Source organism: Plodia interpunctella, chromosome 12 (genome assembly GCF_027563975.2).
Source record: "Plodia interpunctella isolate USDA-ARS_2022_Savannah chromosome 12, ilPloInte3.2, whole genome shotgun sequence".
NCBI lineage: Eukaryota > Metazoa > Arthropoda > Insecta > Lepidoptera > Pyralidae > Plodia > Plodia interpunctella.
Window position 1 is genome coordinate 8,290,348 of NC_071305.1, and position 19,707 is coordinate 8,310,054.

At 34.3% G+C, this 19,707-nt stretch overlaps 2 protein-coding genes across 4 annotated transcripts; one reads left to right on the forward strand and one right to left on the reverse strand.

Annotated features, from left to right (window-relative positions):
* The first annotated feature begins 61 nt into the window (after positions 1–61).
* LOC128674328 (GILT-like protein 1) lies at positions 62–10,272 on the forward strand. Of its 3 annotated transcripts, XM_053752824.2 has the most exons (7): positions 62–261; positions 1,307–1,338; positions 4,889–5,020; positions 5,634–5,807; positions 7,868–8,008; positions 8,543–8,655; positions 10,146–10,271. In XM_053752824.2, exons 3-7 carry the CDS (start codon positions 4,964–4,966, stop codon positions 10,246–10,248), a joined length of 588 nt encoding a protein of 195 aa, XP_053608799.1. In that variant the 5' UTR covers positions 62–261; positions 1,307–1,338; positions 4,889–4,963; the 3' UTR covers positions 10,249–10,271. The 3 variants fall into 3 exon arrangements, with proteins under 3 accessions (XP_053608799.1, XP_053608797.1, XP_053608798.1); XM_053752822.1 differs by lacking the exon at positions 62–261 and having other exon boundaries at positions 1,183–1,338; positions 10,146–10,272; XM_053752823.2 differs by lacking the exons at positions 62–261; positions 10,146–10,271 and having other exon boundaries at positions 1,183–1,338; positions 8,543–8,921.
* LOC128674327 (CLIP domain-containing serine protease B4-like) lies at positions 9,266–16,530 on the reverse strand. The gene is made up of 9 exons (XM_053752821.2): positions 16,382–16,530; positions 14,415–14,476; positions 13,923–14,014; positions 13,029–13,216; positions 12,374–12,482; positions 11,739–11,920; positions 10,954–11,054; positions 10,314–10,496; positions 9,266–10,048 (listed from the first exon to the last, which is right to left on the reverse strand). The coding sequence occupies exons 1-9, from the start codon at positions 16,446–16,448 to the stop codon at positions 9,935–9,937; spliced, it is 1,098 nt and encodes a 365-aa protein (XP_053608796.1). The 5' UTR covers positions 16,449–16,530; the 3' UTR covers positions 9,266–9,934.
* Positions 16,531–19,707: the final 3,177 nt, after the last annotated feature.

Sequence of the window (19,707 nt, forward strand, 5' to 3'; positions counted from 1 at the left end):
ATTTTCACGTTCATTAAAGTGTCAAAGAGCACACCTGTCACAACAGAACATAGGCGTTTTGTGAATTGTAAACAAAGTACCTACCTAAGGTACCAGATAAAAATCAAAATGTATGTAAAAATTGAATGGAAATAATTTACTTCATAGTCATCCTACTTGTTATATCATATGGAATTTATCTAATCCAACCGTATTGGATCATTATTCTTACATTCTTCGTGGTCTACACCATGTACTCTCAGTTTATGTCGATTTTCTAATGTAAGTACAATATTTTCTACTTTATACCTTTAGTATAGGACTAAAAGCCTCACCTAAAGAGACAATTTTCCTGTATATTCCTCTTTATATGAATAAAGGCTGTACTTATTTATGGAAGATGTAATATTGCTTGTATCTAATCATTCTTTACTGTCTGTCTGTTTCGTTTTAAGCAGAGTATTACACGCGGGCAAAGCCGCAGGTAAAGGCTAGTGTATAATATACATGCCTTTCCTTAGTTACACCCAAGTAAAATTGTACCAGTTAAAATTAATCTTTTATTCAGAATTTAAACCTTACTATAATATTAATTTCTCAAAAAGATACAAATTGCTGGCATTTCGGAACGACCACTTAGTGAGAAAGGATGAAAGAAACAGTGTTGGTTCCCAACATACCAAAAGAGGCTTATCATAGTTTTTTTTAATCTATACTATTATTATAAAGAGGTTTGCGTTTGTGATTTTGTATATTTGAAGCGGGTAATCTCCGAAACTATCGAACCTCAAAATTCCCACGGGAGCGAAGCCGCGGGCATGATAAAAAAGTAAGCACAAAAAATTATATTATTTCACCATAGTACACGCAAATTTTCACAAATAAAAGTTTATTTATCGGTCGCGTTGATATGTAAAGCCGAAGATTATCATAAACTTACAAATATCATTTCGCTTCAAAAGTAAATATAGGTACCTAATAACAATATTATAATAAACAAATATGTAATTACTAATTCACAAAAGGAACACAATTTTAACACTATGTTAAATTTTCATTGTAATTTTCGTCAATGGTAGAATCAACAATTATTCACCAACTTAGCAAAGACCTCTATTGCGGTCAGTATAGTGGCGGATTTGCAATGAGTTTAAATAACTTTTGTTGTTGACTGTACGCAAATACGACATGTTCCGCTTGACTGTTTCTTTGCACAAGTGTACGGACGGGACGTGTGCGCACACGCCTAGTATTTAGTTCATTTAGTCTAGTTTTAAAAATAGTATTAAAATAATGTGGTCTAAAGTACTGTTTATATTTGTTTTAGCGGGCATAGGCCGGGGCGATGGACCAAAACAGGTAAAGTTTAGATTTGTAAAATTAGATTTGCCTCATAAAATGTAGGAATTAAAATTAATTAAGTACATTAAAAACCGCCGACATTTTTTTAAGTTAATTAACATATAGATATTCACATCGTATTTTAAGTTATTATTTCGATTGATTATGCAATGATATAATACTATACAAAACCCAATATATTGCATATTATACAAAATATTCAGTTACACATTCGAAATTTAAATTATAGTATAATAAAATGGCGGTCTTGTCATTGTGATGCGATAAGCAATAAGTTACAATCAATTATATATTTTTTTCAGTAAGTTAGATTAATATTTTTTAAATAGATTTAGTGTAACAATGAGAAGAGAGGTCACGTCACTTCATGTAGAATTAAATCGTTCCAAGTTATACTTATGAACAAAAATATAATCAATCCCAGAAATCACTCGCCCGCCGCGTTTGTCTGTCTTTTAAACAACGCAACGGACTTTGATGCAGTTTTCACTGTTGTTTAGACAATTCTGCGTCTGTCTGTTTCTATGCCTTCATCTTTTAGAACACACAACGCTCTTTATACAGTTTTTACTGCACTTTAGACAATTTGTTGATAAGTTTATATCAACAGCCTATAATGTTAGACCGTAAGAAGCCGGTCGCAAGTCCTATAATAAATAATTAAATAATCTTATGTTTTACCACAACAACTACCCTATTCAAATATGTTGGTAATAAACATTATAATGTGTTTTTGTAGCCGATTGTTACTCCTAAACAAAATATAAATAAACAATTCTTTTGTCTTTGTATGAAGCGTATTGACATATCTACCTATTATTTTATGAACACAATTTTGTACATAATATCCTTGTTTGATGTTAGAATACTTGTTCCTACCTCCATGGGAAATAATGTATGTGTAACCTATGTATTTTAAATATAACTAAGGGCCCGTATAAAAATATATAAATTCGTTCGGGTAAAAACATAACAAATTGTACCCCTAAACCTCCCTCAGGAATTACTCTCTCTATTGGTGAAAACCGCATGAAAATCCGTGCAGTAGTTGTTGAGTTTATCGCGAAGAGACAGACAGGCAGACAGGCAGACGCGGTAGAGGACTTTGTATGTATATATTTTTGAATATTTGTTAGACTTTCACGCAAAATCTGCTAAAATTGATTTATTTATTCATTTGGCACACGAACAGATTGAGATTTAGACTATTATGTACCTATTCTCCAATCACATTATGTGGTCGTCCAAATCATAAGGGACCTTAGGGCGACTAGCACTTAGGTCTTTGTTGCCGTTGCTCCAATACAAAACAATGAATGGCGCCTAAGGGACCTTATGGCGCCCGCAATGAAATGCTGGACGCCATAAGGTCCCTTTTGATTTGGACGACCACGTTATTATCACCCTAACCGTAGGGAAGAACAGATGAAAAAAAAGTTTCGCATAGGCTCATGTAATAAGAGAAGAGATGAAAAAATATGGCATACTAAGGCTGCGATCACATCCCATCTGATTGGCCCCATGTGTGTTTGCCTGGTCAGTAGTAATTTTCGATAATTCTGTTTTTAAACCGCGACGCAAAAAGAGGGGTGTGTGTAAGTGCTCATCAACGGGTGAACCGATTTGGATGCGGGACTTTTAATTGATAGCTATTTTTTATGTGGTGGTTCTTTTATATGTTTGATCATAATCGGTTCAGCCGTTCAAAAGTTGTAGCGAAATTAATATTGAAAGTCGGGGTTTTTTGTCTAACAAATAAACTTGTTTACTAAAACATTATCTTGCCTAGTAAGTAAGGTGAGTAATTACGTCTTGTATATAATGTGACTATAATGATACCATTGTCATGTAACGATCCGTCACAATGATCAGTCATTAACTAAGTGAACTAAAATTGAATGGAAAGAGAAATCGAGAATTTGCAACTAAAAAAGTAACGTTGAGATGAAGAAAAATGGCGTGTGAATCCGCCCTAGAATAAAACCACTCAATATCATCCCATGCATTCACAATTTTAACTGTAGATTAAAATTTTCATGAAATTTACAAGAAAAGTCAAGCCCTCATTTCATATTAATGATTTTGATTTATTTTTAGGCCTTATCAGTATTAGATAGATTAGGATCTATATATGTTAGTAGTGATTACCTAAGCTCCGTTGTTATTTTTTGTTAACCTAGATGTTGCCGGGGCTTCGCTCCCGTTGGAATTTTGAGATAAAATAAAGGCTATAGCAATCTTGGATAATGTACCTTTCAAATGGTGAAAGAATTTTTGAAATCGGTTCGGTAGTTTCGGAGATTACCCGCCTCAAACATCACAAACTCACAAACGCTTACCTCTTTATAATAAATACTTAGTATAGATATCTGTTTCAAGTTTCATAAAAATCGTCCCAGATGTTTAGTAAAAGTGTGACAGACAGACATACTTTCGCATTTAAATTATTAGTATGTGTATTAACAACAACCAAATATAGACACATCTATATCAATAAATCACACATGTTTGGACCGAGGTCATACAAAACTTGAACTAGATCAGTGAAAGTTGTCCTGAACATTACTTGTGTGTAACATATTATCCTAATGTGTATGCACGCATACAAATCACTTGCCCTTGTAATATGTCCGAGTTCCGATTCCAAAAAGTATCCCTTATACCTAAAAAGAAAAAAAAAGACTTCTTCACCCATTATTGTACTCAATCAATCCCAACTAATATTATAAATGCGAAAGTAAGTTTGTTTGTTACCTCTTAACGCTTTATCTACTGGACCGATTATTATGAAATTTAGTACACGGGTAGAAAATAACCTGGAATAACACATATAGGATACTTTTTATCCTGTAATTCCTACGGGAGCGAAGCCCTGGGGCGCACCTAGTCTTCTATAATTTTGTATTAACTAACGCAGGTGTCTGATTTTGTCGAGTTGCCTTAGGTTTAAAGAATTTATTCTCATAAAAGATTACAATAAATCCACTTACATAAGAACAAAAAAGATAAAGGTTCTTAAAAGTAGACAGCAGTATTTAATTAAGGGTCTTAAGGAATCTGACATCACTTTTACGACTACCATCTAGTGACTAAATGGTATCTTAACCACTAAACCAGCACCGCCTAAACATTTTATATATAGGTTGCCTGAAAATATCACACTATATTTCGGACAGTCGGTTAAATGACTTTTTAGTGATTCAGCAGTTCGATAAACTTCGCTGACTTGCTGTATTAGAAACAATCGATTCCTTCCGATTATCTGTGAATAATATTGCATAATACATATTGAACGGCATCGGACAATCGATTTTAAATGCACTGAATGTTTTTAGTCTAATTTCTGTGTTTTCGATTAATTTAGCTCACAGTTGTTAGGTACGGTAAACGAACTCAAATTATATGTTGAAAAATCACCGCATTACCATAGCATACACTAGAATATATATACAATAGAATTTAATACATTTTTATATGCATACTAAAAATAATATGCAATAAAGCATAATGTATTTTATTGTATATACCGCAATGGTTTTCCTTCCAGCTATCGGTGACAGTTTTGTACGAGAGCAAATGCCCCGACAGTCGGAGCTTCGTGTTGCGGCAACTGCAACAGGCGATGGTGCTGTTACGCGATCAGGTGCAATTGACACTTGTGCCTTTTGGAAAGGCAGATGTAAGTAATCTTCCTTCCTTGCATAATATAATACAATGTCCTCTGCCGCGTATGTCTGTTCGCGATCAACTCAAAAACTACAGTTTTCATATCATTTATTATGTTTTCACCCGAGCGAAGCCGAGGCAGGCCACTAGTATTTTTATAATTAAACTCGCTATTTATGATAGACTAGCATTTTCCCGCGGCTTCGGTCACATATATTTTATCCTTAATCCCCATTATAGTGACTCGGGGTTGATTTTAAAAAAAGTACAAACAACTACATGTATACCAAATTTCATTAAAATCGGTCCAGCGGTCAAACAGACAGACTATAGCATTTATAATATTTAGTATGGATTTGTGATTGAACCGATGACTGAGTGATGTGAACATTGAAGATATATCTAGGTGGATACAGTCAACGGCATGGCGAGCTCCCTACACGGACTTCTAACGCACGACGAATCCTCATATACGAGTATATACATCCCCTTGCTCCTGAACTTGGCACCGAATTCCACTCAAGCAATAGTTAGCTCATCCCTTACTATCTTACTTTGGATTATAATTTACATAACGCTGCTTCATATAAACTCCTAAAAATAGATAAAATTATATCAAATTGCAGAGTGTAGATAGTGGATACGGAGGTTTCCAGTGCCAACACGGCCCGCCGGAATGCCAGGGGAATATAGTGCAGGATTGTGCGCTGAGTCTCATGGCGAACAGAGATGACCTTGAGAAGACAGCGTACGTAGCCTGTGAAATGAGTACGCTAGCTGGAACGGAGGGCAGTCTTATGGTAAGTTATTTTTACATAACTCATATTCGGTAAGTAGGTCCTTATTACGCCCAATGGGGCTTGTAGGTGACCAATTAGCGCTCTAGAGTAATAATGTAGCTAGAAAAGCCCTAGGGCGGTAAGTATTTGAAAAAAAAAAATCACTTCACTGTTTCAAAAAATTCGCGTCCACCTAACCATCATACTGGCAATAGACATCATGCATTCAGCTCAATGACCAAACAGGTCGCTTCGCTATTCAGCCTTGTCTTCGTAAGAATTACTCGGTTCTTTTTAATGAAAAATGGCTGAAATAGAAAACTTTTACTTTAAATATTGTTTGTTTTTGGGATTTTTTTATAATTACGTTTTTTTCTACTTACCTCACAATCGAGATGTACCTAAAGCAAAGTAGTTAGCTCGCGTGTAAGCATCAATTGTACCCTCGAACTATAAGCGCCCACGCTGCGCTCGTGCGCCTAAATATCTCGGGCTGCAATTGATGCCTTCCAGCCCTTGGCTACTAATCTACTATTATTTTATTTTTTGTTTTATTATCATAGGAAGACCAACAGCAACAAAAGAAACATCACAAAAGGAAGCACAAATAGTTACACTGAAGCCAATTATAGGTCCTCACAAATAGAAGTGAAATGTTTTTACAAAATAAGTCGAACATTAAAACACGCTACTAAGGAAATATATTCATATAATCTAAATGAACATATTCATATAATCTAATCATATATTCTAAATGAACATCAGAATAATCGTAAAATGGAGTTAGGTATTATCTGGACCGGCTTAAATCTCGACCACGGGCCAATTAATCAATTTTAAAAAATTTCATGTAATATCTGGTCTCAGTCCAAATTAGATCGTCTACTAGTTAAAGATTGTTAATATTCCTAGGGATCAATTGGGCCGGATTTCTCTTTTTTTTATTGATATGATTCTAGGTATATCGAGTCTCTCTCGAATCTTGACGTTTTCCTGGAATTTTTCGTCGTGACAGATAGAGATAACATTGAAGAAGACAAGAGCAGCTATGAGCCAAGAGAGAAGAGTACTTTTGTGGTAATTTGAATGAATTAACGAATAAATTCGACAATAAGATTAAGGTCAAATTCTGGGAAAATATACAGGATTATGAACACCAGTTGTTGCACATCAGTAACATAAATGCCTATAGACTATGATCAAGTTCATTCAAACGCATCGATCGTAATTTTTCGATTGAGAAATTAATTTCGGAAAAGAGTTTAAATTCGGATACCGGACCCCAGATGTAAAAGGCAGCGAAAGTAACTCGTGGAATTGGCCGTAGCAGAGAGTAGGGTTATTTTAAGCACTATATTAGGTCTATTATACACAACGTATGGGCGTATTTGAACAGATACGCCCAATATAATATTAGTACATATTGCTTTGCATGTTAGTTATAAGTGAATATTAAGTGTTATGCTCGTCGATTAACATGTATATTAGACATAGTTTCTCAGTAAGTGAATATTGTATATTCTATTTGAGAAATAAATACTTAAAACCTAAATATTATATATAAATATAAATTATTAATTTTTCAAAATAACGACCGACACATATTAATTGTTAGGTACACTTAATAATATGAGTTTTAATCGTGTTTTCCACGGCGTATATAAGATGCCAGATTGTCATGCCATTTAGCTGCGGGTGATTTGATAGTGGTGTGAAAAGAAGTACTTAATTATAAACCAATTATATACCAAGTGCTTTCTCAGAATGTCCTTTCTCAAAATGCCCTTTTCACAAAATGTTAATTTCTCATAATGTTCTTATCTCATAATGTTCTTATCTCATCATCAATTAATTTAAGAACTTTGTTCTTGTCAGTGGAGCATTTTCCATGTAATTCTGTCCTCAGCCATCGGTTTCACCTCTTTATACCTTATCTCATAATGTCTTTTTCTCATAATGTCCTTTAAAAGGACATTATAAGGGCATTTTGAGAAAGGACATTTCAAGATAAAGACATTATGAGAAAGGACATTGTGAGAAAAGGTCATTTTGCGCCAAGACGATATTTCTTTGATTTCCAGTGCGTGCAAAAAGCAAACGTATCGTCTGCAGCAGTTAGCGAGTGCATCTCATCAGGGAGAGGCACACTGTTGCAGCTTCACTCGGAACGTGTGACAAAACAGTACAGGCCCAAGTTTATACCCACTGTCATCATTAATGGGGTGAGCTATATTTTTATTTCAGTTTTAATAAATATAAATAAATAAATAATATATTAGGACAAATCACACGGACTGAGCTAGCCCCAACGTAAGTTCGAGACTTGTGTTGTGGGATACTAACTCAACGATACTATATTTTATAACAAATACATATACAAATAAACATCCAAGACACGGGCCAATCAGAAAAAGATCATTTTCCATAATGACCCGACCGGGGATCGAACCCGGGACCTCTCGGTTCAGTGGCAAGAACTTTACCACTGCGCCACCGAGGTTGTCAATAAATTTAAACATAAATGCCTAAAAAGTGATGTGTATTTCATCACTAGATGTGGCCCGGGGCGTCGTTCCCGTAGGAATTTTGAGGTAAAATATAGCAATCTTGGATAAAGTACCTTTCTAATGGTGAAATATTTTTTTAAAATCGGTTTGGTAATTTCGGATTTTACCAGCCTCAAACATACAAACTCACAAACGCTCACCTCTTTACAATAATAGTATATGTTCATATAACATTTGATTATATTTCAGGTTTTCAACCAACACATACAAGACATGTCACAGTTCGATCTGATTGGAACTTTGTGTGCGCTACTAAGACAAAAAGGAAACTGTGCAGATATCTACAATAATAACGCCTTGCAGTACGTATTAGGATGATATGAGATAATATGAAATACATATTTTTTACAACACCATCCAAATTTTTATTACATCTAATGAATTAACGGAAAGACAAATGACATAATTTTATAGTCGATTGGTCAAGTTTTTGTTTTGATGCGACTTCTATTCTAGAATTATTCGTTAAAGAATCAAATCAATAAAAAACAAGAAAATGTAACCTATGTTACTTCCTAAATATCTAACCAATCTCTGTACCAATTGATCCAGTCGTTTTTGAGTTTATTGGTAATAAACAAAAATACGAAACTTTTATAAGAAAGTAAAATATTTAGTTTTTTTTGTTAGTATGGTTTAGTTCGGATATAACAAAAATAATTTCGCATTTTGGGCGATATTGGGTCTTTAAAACTTAGTAAATTGTACTCTTATGACGTTGTAATCTTATGACGTTGTATTCTTATGACGTTGTATTCTTATGACGTTGTATTCTTATGACGTTGTATTCTTATGACGTCTTCTGTGGAAAATAGAATTTCCCATAAAGATTGATTTCTGATAAATTAAGGTAAATAATATCATAATATTTCATACTCTTTTAATAAATCTCATACTTCACTTTACATTTAAATTATTACTCGTATCTATCACATTATTATTTGCGCTGATAATTATATTTTAACACAATACAGATACCTACCTACATCATTACATTTCATACCTCACAAACAACTTTAAAATAAGGACTACAGTAGGTATGCTAATTTACATTTCAAACCCTCTCGTGATAGTCGTACAAGGCAACTAGGGATATAAATCCGTCTCACAGCTATATACCCATATTCGGCGACAGCGCTATGCCAAGGCCTTGCCAAGTGACTTCGGGCAGGCGCCAATTCATAACATCAGAGCCGAATCTTCAAAAATTTTTTACGGACCATTGGTTCTTGGTGTTCCACAACCAGGAACACGCGAAGATGAGAGAAAGGGAGATGCTTAATTGTAGCACTTTATTTTGCCACAAAATGCATCTCTGTTACATGTATTACACATGTCAGTAGCTAGCACACTTGGACGCATGCCACCGGCATGTGCCAGTTACTGGCATTTGAATTCGCCAATTGGATGGATTTTTTGAAATTTCATCCAGTTTTGTTAAAATGCTTCTTCTTGCTCCTTACGAAATCCCATTTTAAGTGCGGTCAGCGCATAATGTCTTTTCCTTCCACAACTTGTTGTTGGATATTCTGCCATTTGGTTCAAATTAAACTACCTATGTATATGTTTATGAGATATAATTTAAAACGATGGCGAATTGTCAACGATCCATTGGTAATAGTGTGCCACGTTTGTGTACACGCTGGGAACCCCCTCACTGCCGCAGTTTTCTGACCCGAATGATACTATACCCACCTGGAAGGAAAAAGGAAATATTGACAATTAAAGTATAAATTCAGAAAGTATTGATTAAAAAAAATATATAAATTTTAATGGTTAATTTTTTATGCAGATCTACATTGTGCCAAAGCTCTGGATGCAACGTAAGAACATGCGCTCCGAATGCAACGTACGGAGATGAGAGAAAGAATAATACTATTGGTAGTATCATATAATCTGTGATAACACACATCAGACTTTTATATGGAATAGTTAACTCTCATAACTTCTATACACTCACCTGCACAAACTTCTCATCTCTGTATAAAAGCAGAGGTGCCCCTCCAAAGCCGGAGCAGGCGTCCCTCCCCTCCTCACCCCCCGCACACAGCTGCCCCTCGTGGATGGGCACGGACTGACCAAAGATACTCTCACAGGTCTCCAGGGTCACCAGGGGAACGTCTAGCATCTGTTGGCGACTGACCTGGAGAAATAATAAGTACATATGGACAAATCAAGTCAATCTGAAAGAATAAAGAAGGTTACAATCGTAATACAGATAGATGCCGTTACCTTCCTTTTAGTTTCGTACTGAATCTCAAAAATCTCGTCTTTGTACTGTAATTTGTAAATGCATTTCATATGACAAGAATATCATCAATATAGGTGAGGCACACAAAAACTAAACTTGATGGTGGGTGAGGCGTGATGCAATCACATTTGAGGATGTGACAAATAAAGTGCTTTGAAAAAAACAGTCCACGTCGATAAAATCAAACAGAAAGTAGTCATTGTACCTACCTGGATCATCAACAATAAGGACCTAAAAGTAGATTACCTGGCTTAAAATATTCAAGATTCCATCAAAAAGTCACGCGATTTTAGCAGATCAAAATCAAGTGAAGGTCACATCACTTCCGCCATTTTTTTTTTCAACCTACCGCATTATTCTGTCCTGACAGTTTGCCCCAGCCAACCAGATAGGCCCGCTCGTTTATAACCACTTCCGGTCTGTCGTTGAGGCAGACCGGCGCCGCTGTCACTGCAACAGATAACCATTATAATTGTTAAATGATCGAACTGATTGTAATGAGGGTGTCAGTCAACCTATGCCATTGCCAAGGTCAGTCAAGGTGGTTGAAATTGCTAATAACATTTTGAATGTTTGGAGCATTTTTATAATTTGAATCAAGTCAGTGTGCCGCAGTCTTCTCTTGTTAAGAAGTTGGCTGGTCAACATTATTATAATGATACTTTAGAAAAAAACTAAGTAAAGAGTTTCGGTTTCCAAGAAGGACCAAGACGCCGCGTCGGGCGATGTAATAACTAGCTCTACTATTACTTTTTAACTAAAATCGATGAAATTACTAATCATCTAAATCATCTAAAGGTTTAAGTTTTATTACGTACTGGTGAATATGTATTTTCCTCATTGATAAAAACTATATTGTGACTCGAAAATTCGTTATCGCTAATGGACGTCCGTTCTCCATCTGGTTGTTAATATTATAGGCTAGTTAGTCTAATGAATGAGTTAAAGATGTCAGGAATAAAGGTAAACCATAAATTAAGTGGATGGATTGTGTTACAAAGAGTATGAATAAGAAGGAAGTCATAAGCAAAATGGCATTTGACAGAGCTAAATGGAAGAAGTTTTAACATAGTGTACCGACCCCACATGAGTTAGGGAAAAAGGTCAAAAAGAAGTCTATTCAATTTCATATACCTGAATATTTGATCTCCTCTTTGAGTACTATCAGAGCTATATCGTGCCTGAATATCTTCTGCTCGTAGCCGACGTGAACGACCACGTTTTCCACCTTGATGGCTTGTGTGGGTGGGGCACAGAAGAACTCGTTGCAGTCAGGGCTGCGACTGGTGTCCCATTCGCCTACTACTACTGTGGATCTGGATAGGTAAATGTCGTGTTAACCGTCTCGCTTCTAAGGTATATCCATGTAGGTATTTCATTTCACTCTGATATCAGAGTTCCTAAATATAGTGTGTTATGTCACGGAATGGTGGACGGATTAAACGTGACATCTAAATTACCTAGATGATGTTATGAAATGAACAATTTGTTAGATTAGATAACAAAAAAATAAAAATAAATGGACAACACTCAACGGCCCATATTATACAGATACGAACACGACAAATATTTATGTTTATAGATACAAATACTTGGGAAACGAACCCAGGACATCCAGATAGCAGACGAGCGTGGTGACCACTACCCCACGGTCTAAAAATGATTTAGCATAAGAATCTGTCTTCAAATAACAATATTGGTGATGAAGGGGAGAGATGTGAAAAATTCACGACAAAAGTTTGTTATTAAGTAATGTTTTAGGAACTTACAATTTGTATCCTTCTGGCTTAGCCAAAGCACAGTGTGCAGCAGTAAGCACTATACGTTTGGATATTATGGATCCACTGCAGGCAAACCTTACATTTCCAGTCTCCTTGTCTGTAATTCATATAACACAAAACAATTAATTTACATAAATGTACCAAATATATACAGCGATGATCTCTAAAATTTGCATTATTTATCTGCATTGGGAGTAAAGTACAAAGGTTCGAATAGGAATCGAACATTTTTCTTTTCAACTATCATAAATCATTCTTCCAAAGCATCTGATAGTCTATATGTACGAATATATATAATATAACGCGTTAAAAACTGTGATTTCAATGTCCAATCACTTGAAATCACAGTTTTCTTGGCAAATTTATCTAACAGTTAGTTGATCTATCAGATTACAATAGACACAGAAAGATGCACAAGACGTACAGGTGAACAGGCACTACTTATACGAGGATAAGACCCACACCGACGACTGTTTGACGGGCAATATATCGTTCTTTCCTTTTCATTACAACTTACATGAATAAGATCGACGATATGCTATTTCACACGAATAATCATTGAGAAAGCGATATACTGCGTTTCAAATAAAACTTACTTACATAGAGTAAGTACATTTTTAGACTTTTATTTATGTAAACTTACGGGAGAAACCAATCCTGGCAACCCATGGATGAGCTCCAATCCCACTATAGTTATTAGCTTTGACCATACTCTGTCCGCATCTCTGGGTGCCTTCGCTGAAGACCCTTGTGCAGTCGCAGGAGGGACAGCATACATAGTCTTCATTGTTAGCGTGACCGCATGTGAGCTGGTTGAGACGGTGAAAGTATCTGGTGAGGAAACAGCGGAGGCTTTGTTGACATTCTTGGTTGGATCTTGCGTTTGTTAATTTTTGTGTTAATTATTTACAACTCATTGTACCATAGTTTATAGTAGTGGCATTAGTTAGCTAATTTGTTAAGTATTTCGTTGTGTTTTACCTGTTTTATTACATACTGAGAAACTATAAATATGATATGAGACATTAGCTACTACTTGAAACGTGTTTGTATTAGCTTGTTCATTCGTTATTGTATCACTGGTCGATCGAAAACCATATGAAGTCTTCGATCCACCATGGAGGTAGATCTTTTATCGGCTGATGAAGAAATGCCTGAGAATTATGTTAACTTGAGGCCAAGTTTGGTATAATTTATTTGTAACAAGGTTTCTTTATTCTCGTTTACATCATGTTAATAGATAAATATAAAATTTCGTACACAAAAAAATTATAATTGATAAATACGATATTTTACAAGAAACGATCGACGACGGTGACAATTATAAGAGTAAGTATTATTATATAGTAATATTCTTTATGATTCTTAATTATTATATTTAAACTTTTGTAAACTAAAAGTTTTGCATGCCTAGATAGGTGAAAATGAGAAATGTATTTATGATTTTGATAAAGAACCACTAACTTATACACAAATACCGCCTTTAATGCAAATAAATTATCATTAATTTCATTTTTAAACAAACATGAATACTTACTTATCGGAAGAGAAACACGAGAAGTCTAACAAGTCTTCTAACAACGGACAGGAGCTTATTGGTTTACACGCCGTGTTTGGTGGACAACCGCCCTGAAATATATAAAACATGCTTTAAACCTATGTTATACACAATACTAAAATTAAACACTTCTCGTGTACGCTCAGCTAGAATAACTAAAGGTATCGATTTAAAAAAAAAACTAATTATAATGCGAATTGTAATTTTTTCACACGTGTTTGTTAATTTTTACATGTTTATTATTTATTTATCTAAACTGCAACGGCCATTTTTTGCGATAGCTTATGTTACTTTTGAAGTTTTAGTTTGTTTCTGCGTGTATCAAATTTCATCAAATTACGTTTTTGAGTTTATTCATTGTACCTAAATCTAATCAATAAACTAAATAACATTACAAAAACAAATTCATAATCGTTATGTACGTCTAAATACTATTAGTCATAAAGTATAGAAAAATATATAAAAATATACCCTTATACTCAAATTTTCTTCGTCCATTCTTACGCCACCCATGCCGACACTGATTGTCATCGCTGAAAGAAAAGTCACAAATTAAACTATATTATTCATTAGTATTTTATTTTTACCTAATGTGGCATCATTAGGTAAAAGTAAAATACTCCAAAATAATAAAATACCAATCCATTCCAAAAATACATTTGTTTATCCATTAATGTCTCCATTTGAACCTCACCAACCATTTACTTGTCCGAATGAACCCATTCTGCTGCTTGGGCGATTGGAACCGCGACGGTCTGAATATCTGGGCCCAGTGGCCTAACGATTATTTTTCCAACCTTGACATACTAATTTGAATAGCTAAAAAATTAATCATTTACCTATTTAGTATAGAAACGTTTTGTGAAAGGGTTCATTTATAATTATTTCAATAGACGTTTTTTCATACGATGGTATTTGTTAGTTTCAGCTATGAAAATCTGTTTAACCCAGAAGCTGTACTTAGGTATTCTATTTTCATACATTTATATTTTTTTTTAGGTCATAGCAAAATCTATATAATTTCTTTGGGGCTTTTGTTATTAAATGTGTTTTCAGTGACTATAATTTACGACATTTACCAGTTTGATCAGGTATGTTACTTTTTTGTATAAAATATTTTTTTTATTTTATGTCATAATTTAATCAGCATTAGGCAGTCATCATTTCATTATTGAAATAATTAAAAATAAAAACTAAAGGTATGCGATGACTTATTAACCTTAAAATTAAATAACTACCTACTTATTTATAAAATAATTAAAAATCGATATATACATATTTACAAAAGTGTAACTATTATGAATATTAACTAATAATAAATCAATTTAAATAGAAGGCGCGGCTAGTTTTGAAAAAAATGTATAAATATGATCACTGCGTCATGTTTTCCCACCACTAGGACACGAAACCATATGCGCATTGCATTTACCTATACACAAACATAACAACAAAGTCTTTGTCATCATCCCTATAATTATGGCATGTTCAAATTATCGTGATCGACCTTGAACATTGCGGAGATATGATCGTCAGTATGGACACACGGATTACAAATGGAGGTTACAACTTCATTGTATCAAATGATTATTGGTCGAAATGCACATTTACATTAACTTATGACATACATGTCGGGATAAAGAAGTTTTTAGAGACATCGTTGAAGAGTAATTAAAAATTAATTAAAATTATTTATAACTAAATGTTCGCTCCCGTGGGAATTTTGAGATAAATAGCAATGTTACTATACCTTGGATAATGTACCTTTCTAATGGTGAAAGAATATTTTAAATTATTAATAGAATATTTTTAAATTAGTTTCGGATATTACCCGCCTCAAACATCAACTCACAAACGCTTACCTCTTTATAATAATAGCAGGTATAGATATAGATAATATACTTAGAAGAGATTAAGTTATTAATATTTGTTTCGGATTAAAAAGGCGCTTATATCTGAACTTATATTACAGGCTAGGCCTAATTTGGTCACAAGTGTACTGAACTTCACTTATGAGTACCTATTTATTGTATTCATTAGCCCATTTGATACATTTTTTGTCTAACAACTTTAGCATGAGGATCTATTTTGTATTGTGTAGAGTAAGTAAGAATTGTAACAACAAATTATTATTAACCGTGACACTATAAAATTCCCCTACGGTTCGCGGTGTCGTGATCAACACGCAACCGTTCCGCTGTCTGGAGGTTAAGGGTACGATTCCCGACTATACGTAAAGAACTTTTAGATAAGTTTGTAACGTGACTATATATTCAAATTACAAACCACAACAGTGGGAAACCGCTCTAAAAATTATATATTTTTAAATCAATTAGGTACAACACATTATTATAAATTTTATACTGAAACATTATTATCAAGTTTAAACTAAAACTAATATAATAAGTTTGTCAGAAAATGATTATGTTTTGTCAACTTACACCCAAATTGAGCCATAACAGTCCATTCAAAAAAGCACAAAATCAACACATGCAATTCAAAAGCCATTTTGACAGTAACACTTCAATGACGTCACAACATATTTTTAGTCCGTTTCTACAAAAAAATCAGTGCTTGCGCCCGCGTTGGGGTCACCACGTAAATGATACGGTACGAAGCCTCCCGATTCGTGTGATGGTGGCCAGGGGTTACCAACATAATGGTTGGAAAATAACCATAAATTAATATAAATGAAATAAAAGGAACAATATTAAATTAAGTAGATTAACGTAAGGTCTGGGTGGTCTAAAATAGGATCTAAGCGACTAAAAGACACATAGGTAGGTACCCTGTTTGACGACCTCCGTGGCCTAATGGACATCATGCCGGACTGCCAGTTTGTTGCGCCGCTTCTTCTTCACCTGCGCTTTGGAAATCGGCAGTAGACTTAGTTTAAGTATTTTTTTTGACGTCAATAAGTGTTGTATATCATCCTATATTGAATAAAGAATTTCGAATTTGCCACACTGGGGGTCCCGGGTTTGATCCCCGGTCAGTTCAACATGGAAAATGAACTTTTTCAGATTGACTTAAATTGGGTCTTGGATGTTTATCAATATTAGAGTTAAGATATGTAGAATCGCAAATTAGATTGTATTTTTTTATATAAAAAAAATACGAATCACGAAAATTCGTAAATAAAAAGTTGCTTGTTTTGGTGTAAGTACCCAAGCAGGCGCTTTTGAGCTTGATACCAGTAACCCTGTATATTTATATGTTATAAAATATAGTGTCGCTGAGTTAGTATCCCAGAACACAAGTCTCGAAGCCAGCGGCTTTCCTCGATTCCTGTGTCCTGTTTTTGGTCTCCAATAAAGCAATTTTTGATCTCATCTTTTCTACTACTCATGTAACCACCACATTTCCACACTATACGAGCTTTGCACTTTTTCGGGCATCTTCGTAAGTAAAAATGTTTGTACTATCGTGTTACAAATAGTTGAGCACTCCTGGAGCGGTGTGAATCACCGCTACAAACGTTTACAACTATACACCAACATTTAATTACGTACAGTCGCTAACAAATTGCTCAGGACAAAGGATCTTCTTGAACAAAGTTATATTTGTTTATTTGTAATAACTATATTATGTTATGTATCTATCTTAATACTATTAAAATTAGTGTACAAATAGAGAACCTCCCGCCGCGCACCGTAGAAAATAAACATAAAAATATCAAACGCTAAATGTAGGTATGCAAAAGTATTAATAAATAAATATGTAAGGACAAAATTAAATCACACAGATTGAATTTTCCCCAAAGTAGGTTCGAGACTTGGGTTATGGGATGCCTACTAACTCAATGTCATTATATTTTCTTGACCTGACCAGGAATCGAAACCACGACTTCCGATATAGCAGCCAGATAATGACCATTGAGATCATGAAAGTAAGAATTGTAGAAAATAGACGCAAAGTAGGAAGGTCGACCGTCTCGGGTTTCGCGCTCTACGGCTGAGTATGGAGCTGGGAAAGGGTTTAGATAAAAGAGACAGAGGTAGACAAGAAATACACAAGTATTAAAATATAGATCTTACTCAAAAAAAAATTATAATAATTAGTTTTTTGTTTAATGCTGCAAATGATACAATTATGATGTAAATATTTATGATGCAAGTATAATGTCAGTTTCAAAAGTTGATTGAATACTTGATTTAACACTTTAGCACACGAGTGTACATTGCGAAAAATTATTCGATTAGACGTCGACTACTTCACGATTAAAACTTCATTGTACCCAAATCGCATTAATTACGTAGGTACAGTCGCGTACAAATTTCAACAAAGGACTGCCGTCATTCGCCGGAACCGACTTGGTACACCAGGATAGAGGAGCTACCGCAAATCAGTTGTTGTTTTTTATTTGCACTAACAAAAATGTAAGACATGTATTTTAAAAATGAATTTGAATAATATTTTGAATATGAGAATTGGGTTCAAGCGGCATAATGGTGTCTCAAGAGTTATTCAATTGTAAGTAGTTTTTGTCACGCTCGAATAGAAATATTAGAAATAGAAAAGCTATTAGAAATTGTAAACGATTTGTATGAGTATTTCCATACTTGCATGTCTTTGCCGTCAACGGGAAACAGATGTGAGTGACAATGTGGATGTTTGTAATGAGTCTATCATTTGTACATATAACATTCATCCAGCCCAAACTTCTAAATAAACATATTATGAGATCGTAGTTTGATTTCACGTGAGATTTTAAGGATTTATATTCCTTACAACTCCAACGGGAGCATGTTGCAGGGATCGGACTTAAGACGTTACTTATTTAATTTTTTTTATGTAGGCTAGATATTTTGTCGCGCTCAGTCTTAACTTTTTATCTGTATTCCATAAGTGTTTTTGCAACCGCTGTGCTGGTGTCATTCACATCACGTCAAGAATACGTATTGCTGCTACAGTTAACTTCTGATGTAATATTAACATTTAATTGAATTTGTTCAAATTGTGTTACTGTGCATAAAAACTTAAGCATTTCAAAAAAAATATGCGGGTGACACCGCAGGGTGCAGCTAGTGAAATTATTTATTGGATTTTAAAAAGAAAAATAATTAATAAGAAAAATAAATAAGAATTATTTGCTCAAAACATTATCAATAAGTAGTGTAAAAAAACAGCAATGTACAAAATAAATTTAAAGTCTAACTTACTAACCCTAAGTATGTATATATATTTCTAAGTATTACATATATAATCTGTGATTTTACCATTCTAAAGGAGAGAGCGCCTTAATCTGTTCTATTATAAATAAATTAAATTTTTATTTTTATCATATAAATTTTTCCAAACATCATAGACAAATCGGAGTCACCATTATCAGCTTTTAAACTCATATTCAACTTTCATTTTTAATAGAATTTTGAAAACAAAACTGCACAAATTTCGCCAATTTGTTTTCTATGCCGGCCATTACTGATATTAACCGTCGCCAACAAAAGACACGGGCTGCTGATTCTGTTCCCATGTGTGTCAGTTTGTCACTTTGTTTTGTTTCCTCTCGTGAAAAATTACTTCCTAATCAGATAATGGCATAATTTTGGACAATAACCTATGCGAAATGGAATTCGGACATTTTAATAGAGAGCTCGCTCATGAACCTAATAGGTATAGGTACAGTGTAATCCTTCAATGTACTATTTGTAAGTAGCTACCTACTAAGTACTAAGTACCTAATTACGTTTCGCACCATTAAATTGTATTAATTAGACTTAAGATCACAGGTCTCACTATTTTTAAATACGACTAACCTCGATTT

Bases quoted from the DNA above. Each gene is read 5' to 3' on its own strand.
- LOC128674327 (XM_053752821.2), bottom strand. From the start codon at position 16,448: ATGGCTTTTGAATTGCATGTGTTGATTTTGTGCTTTTTTGAATGGACT. The intron at 10,497-10,953 runs GTAGGTTGAAAA...TTATTTCTCCAG, and splicing joins TGTCAGGACAGAATAATGCG to GTCAGTCGCCAACAGATGCT. The intron at 10,049-10,313 runs GTGAGTGTATAG...TTTTCCTTCCAG, and splicing joins GAGATGAGAAGTTTGTGCAG to GTGGGTATAGTATCATTCGG.
- LOC128674328 (XM_053752822.1), top strand. From the start codon at position 1,273: ATGTGGTCTAAAGTACTGTTTATATTTGTTTTAGCGGGCATAGGCCGG. The intron at 5,021-5,633 runs GTAAGTAATCTT...ATCAAATTGCAG, and splicing joins TGCCTTTTGGAAAGGCAGAT to AGTGTAGATAGTGGATACGG. The intron at 8,009-8,542 runs GTGAGCTATATT...ATTATATTTCAG, and splicing joins CCACTGTCATCATTAATGGG to GTTTTCAACCAACACATACA.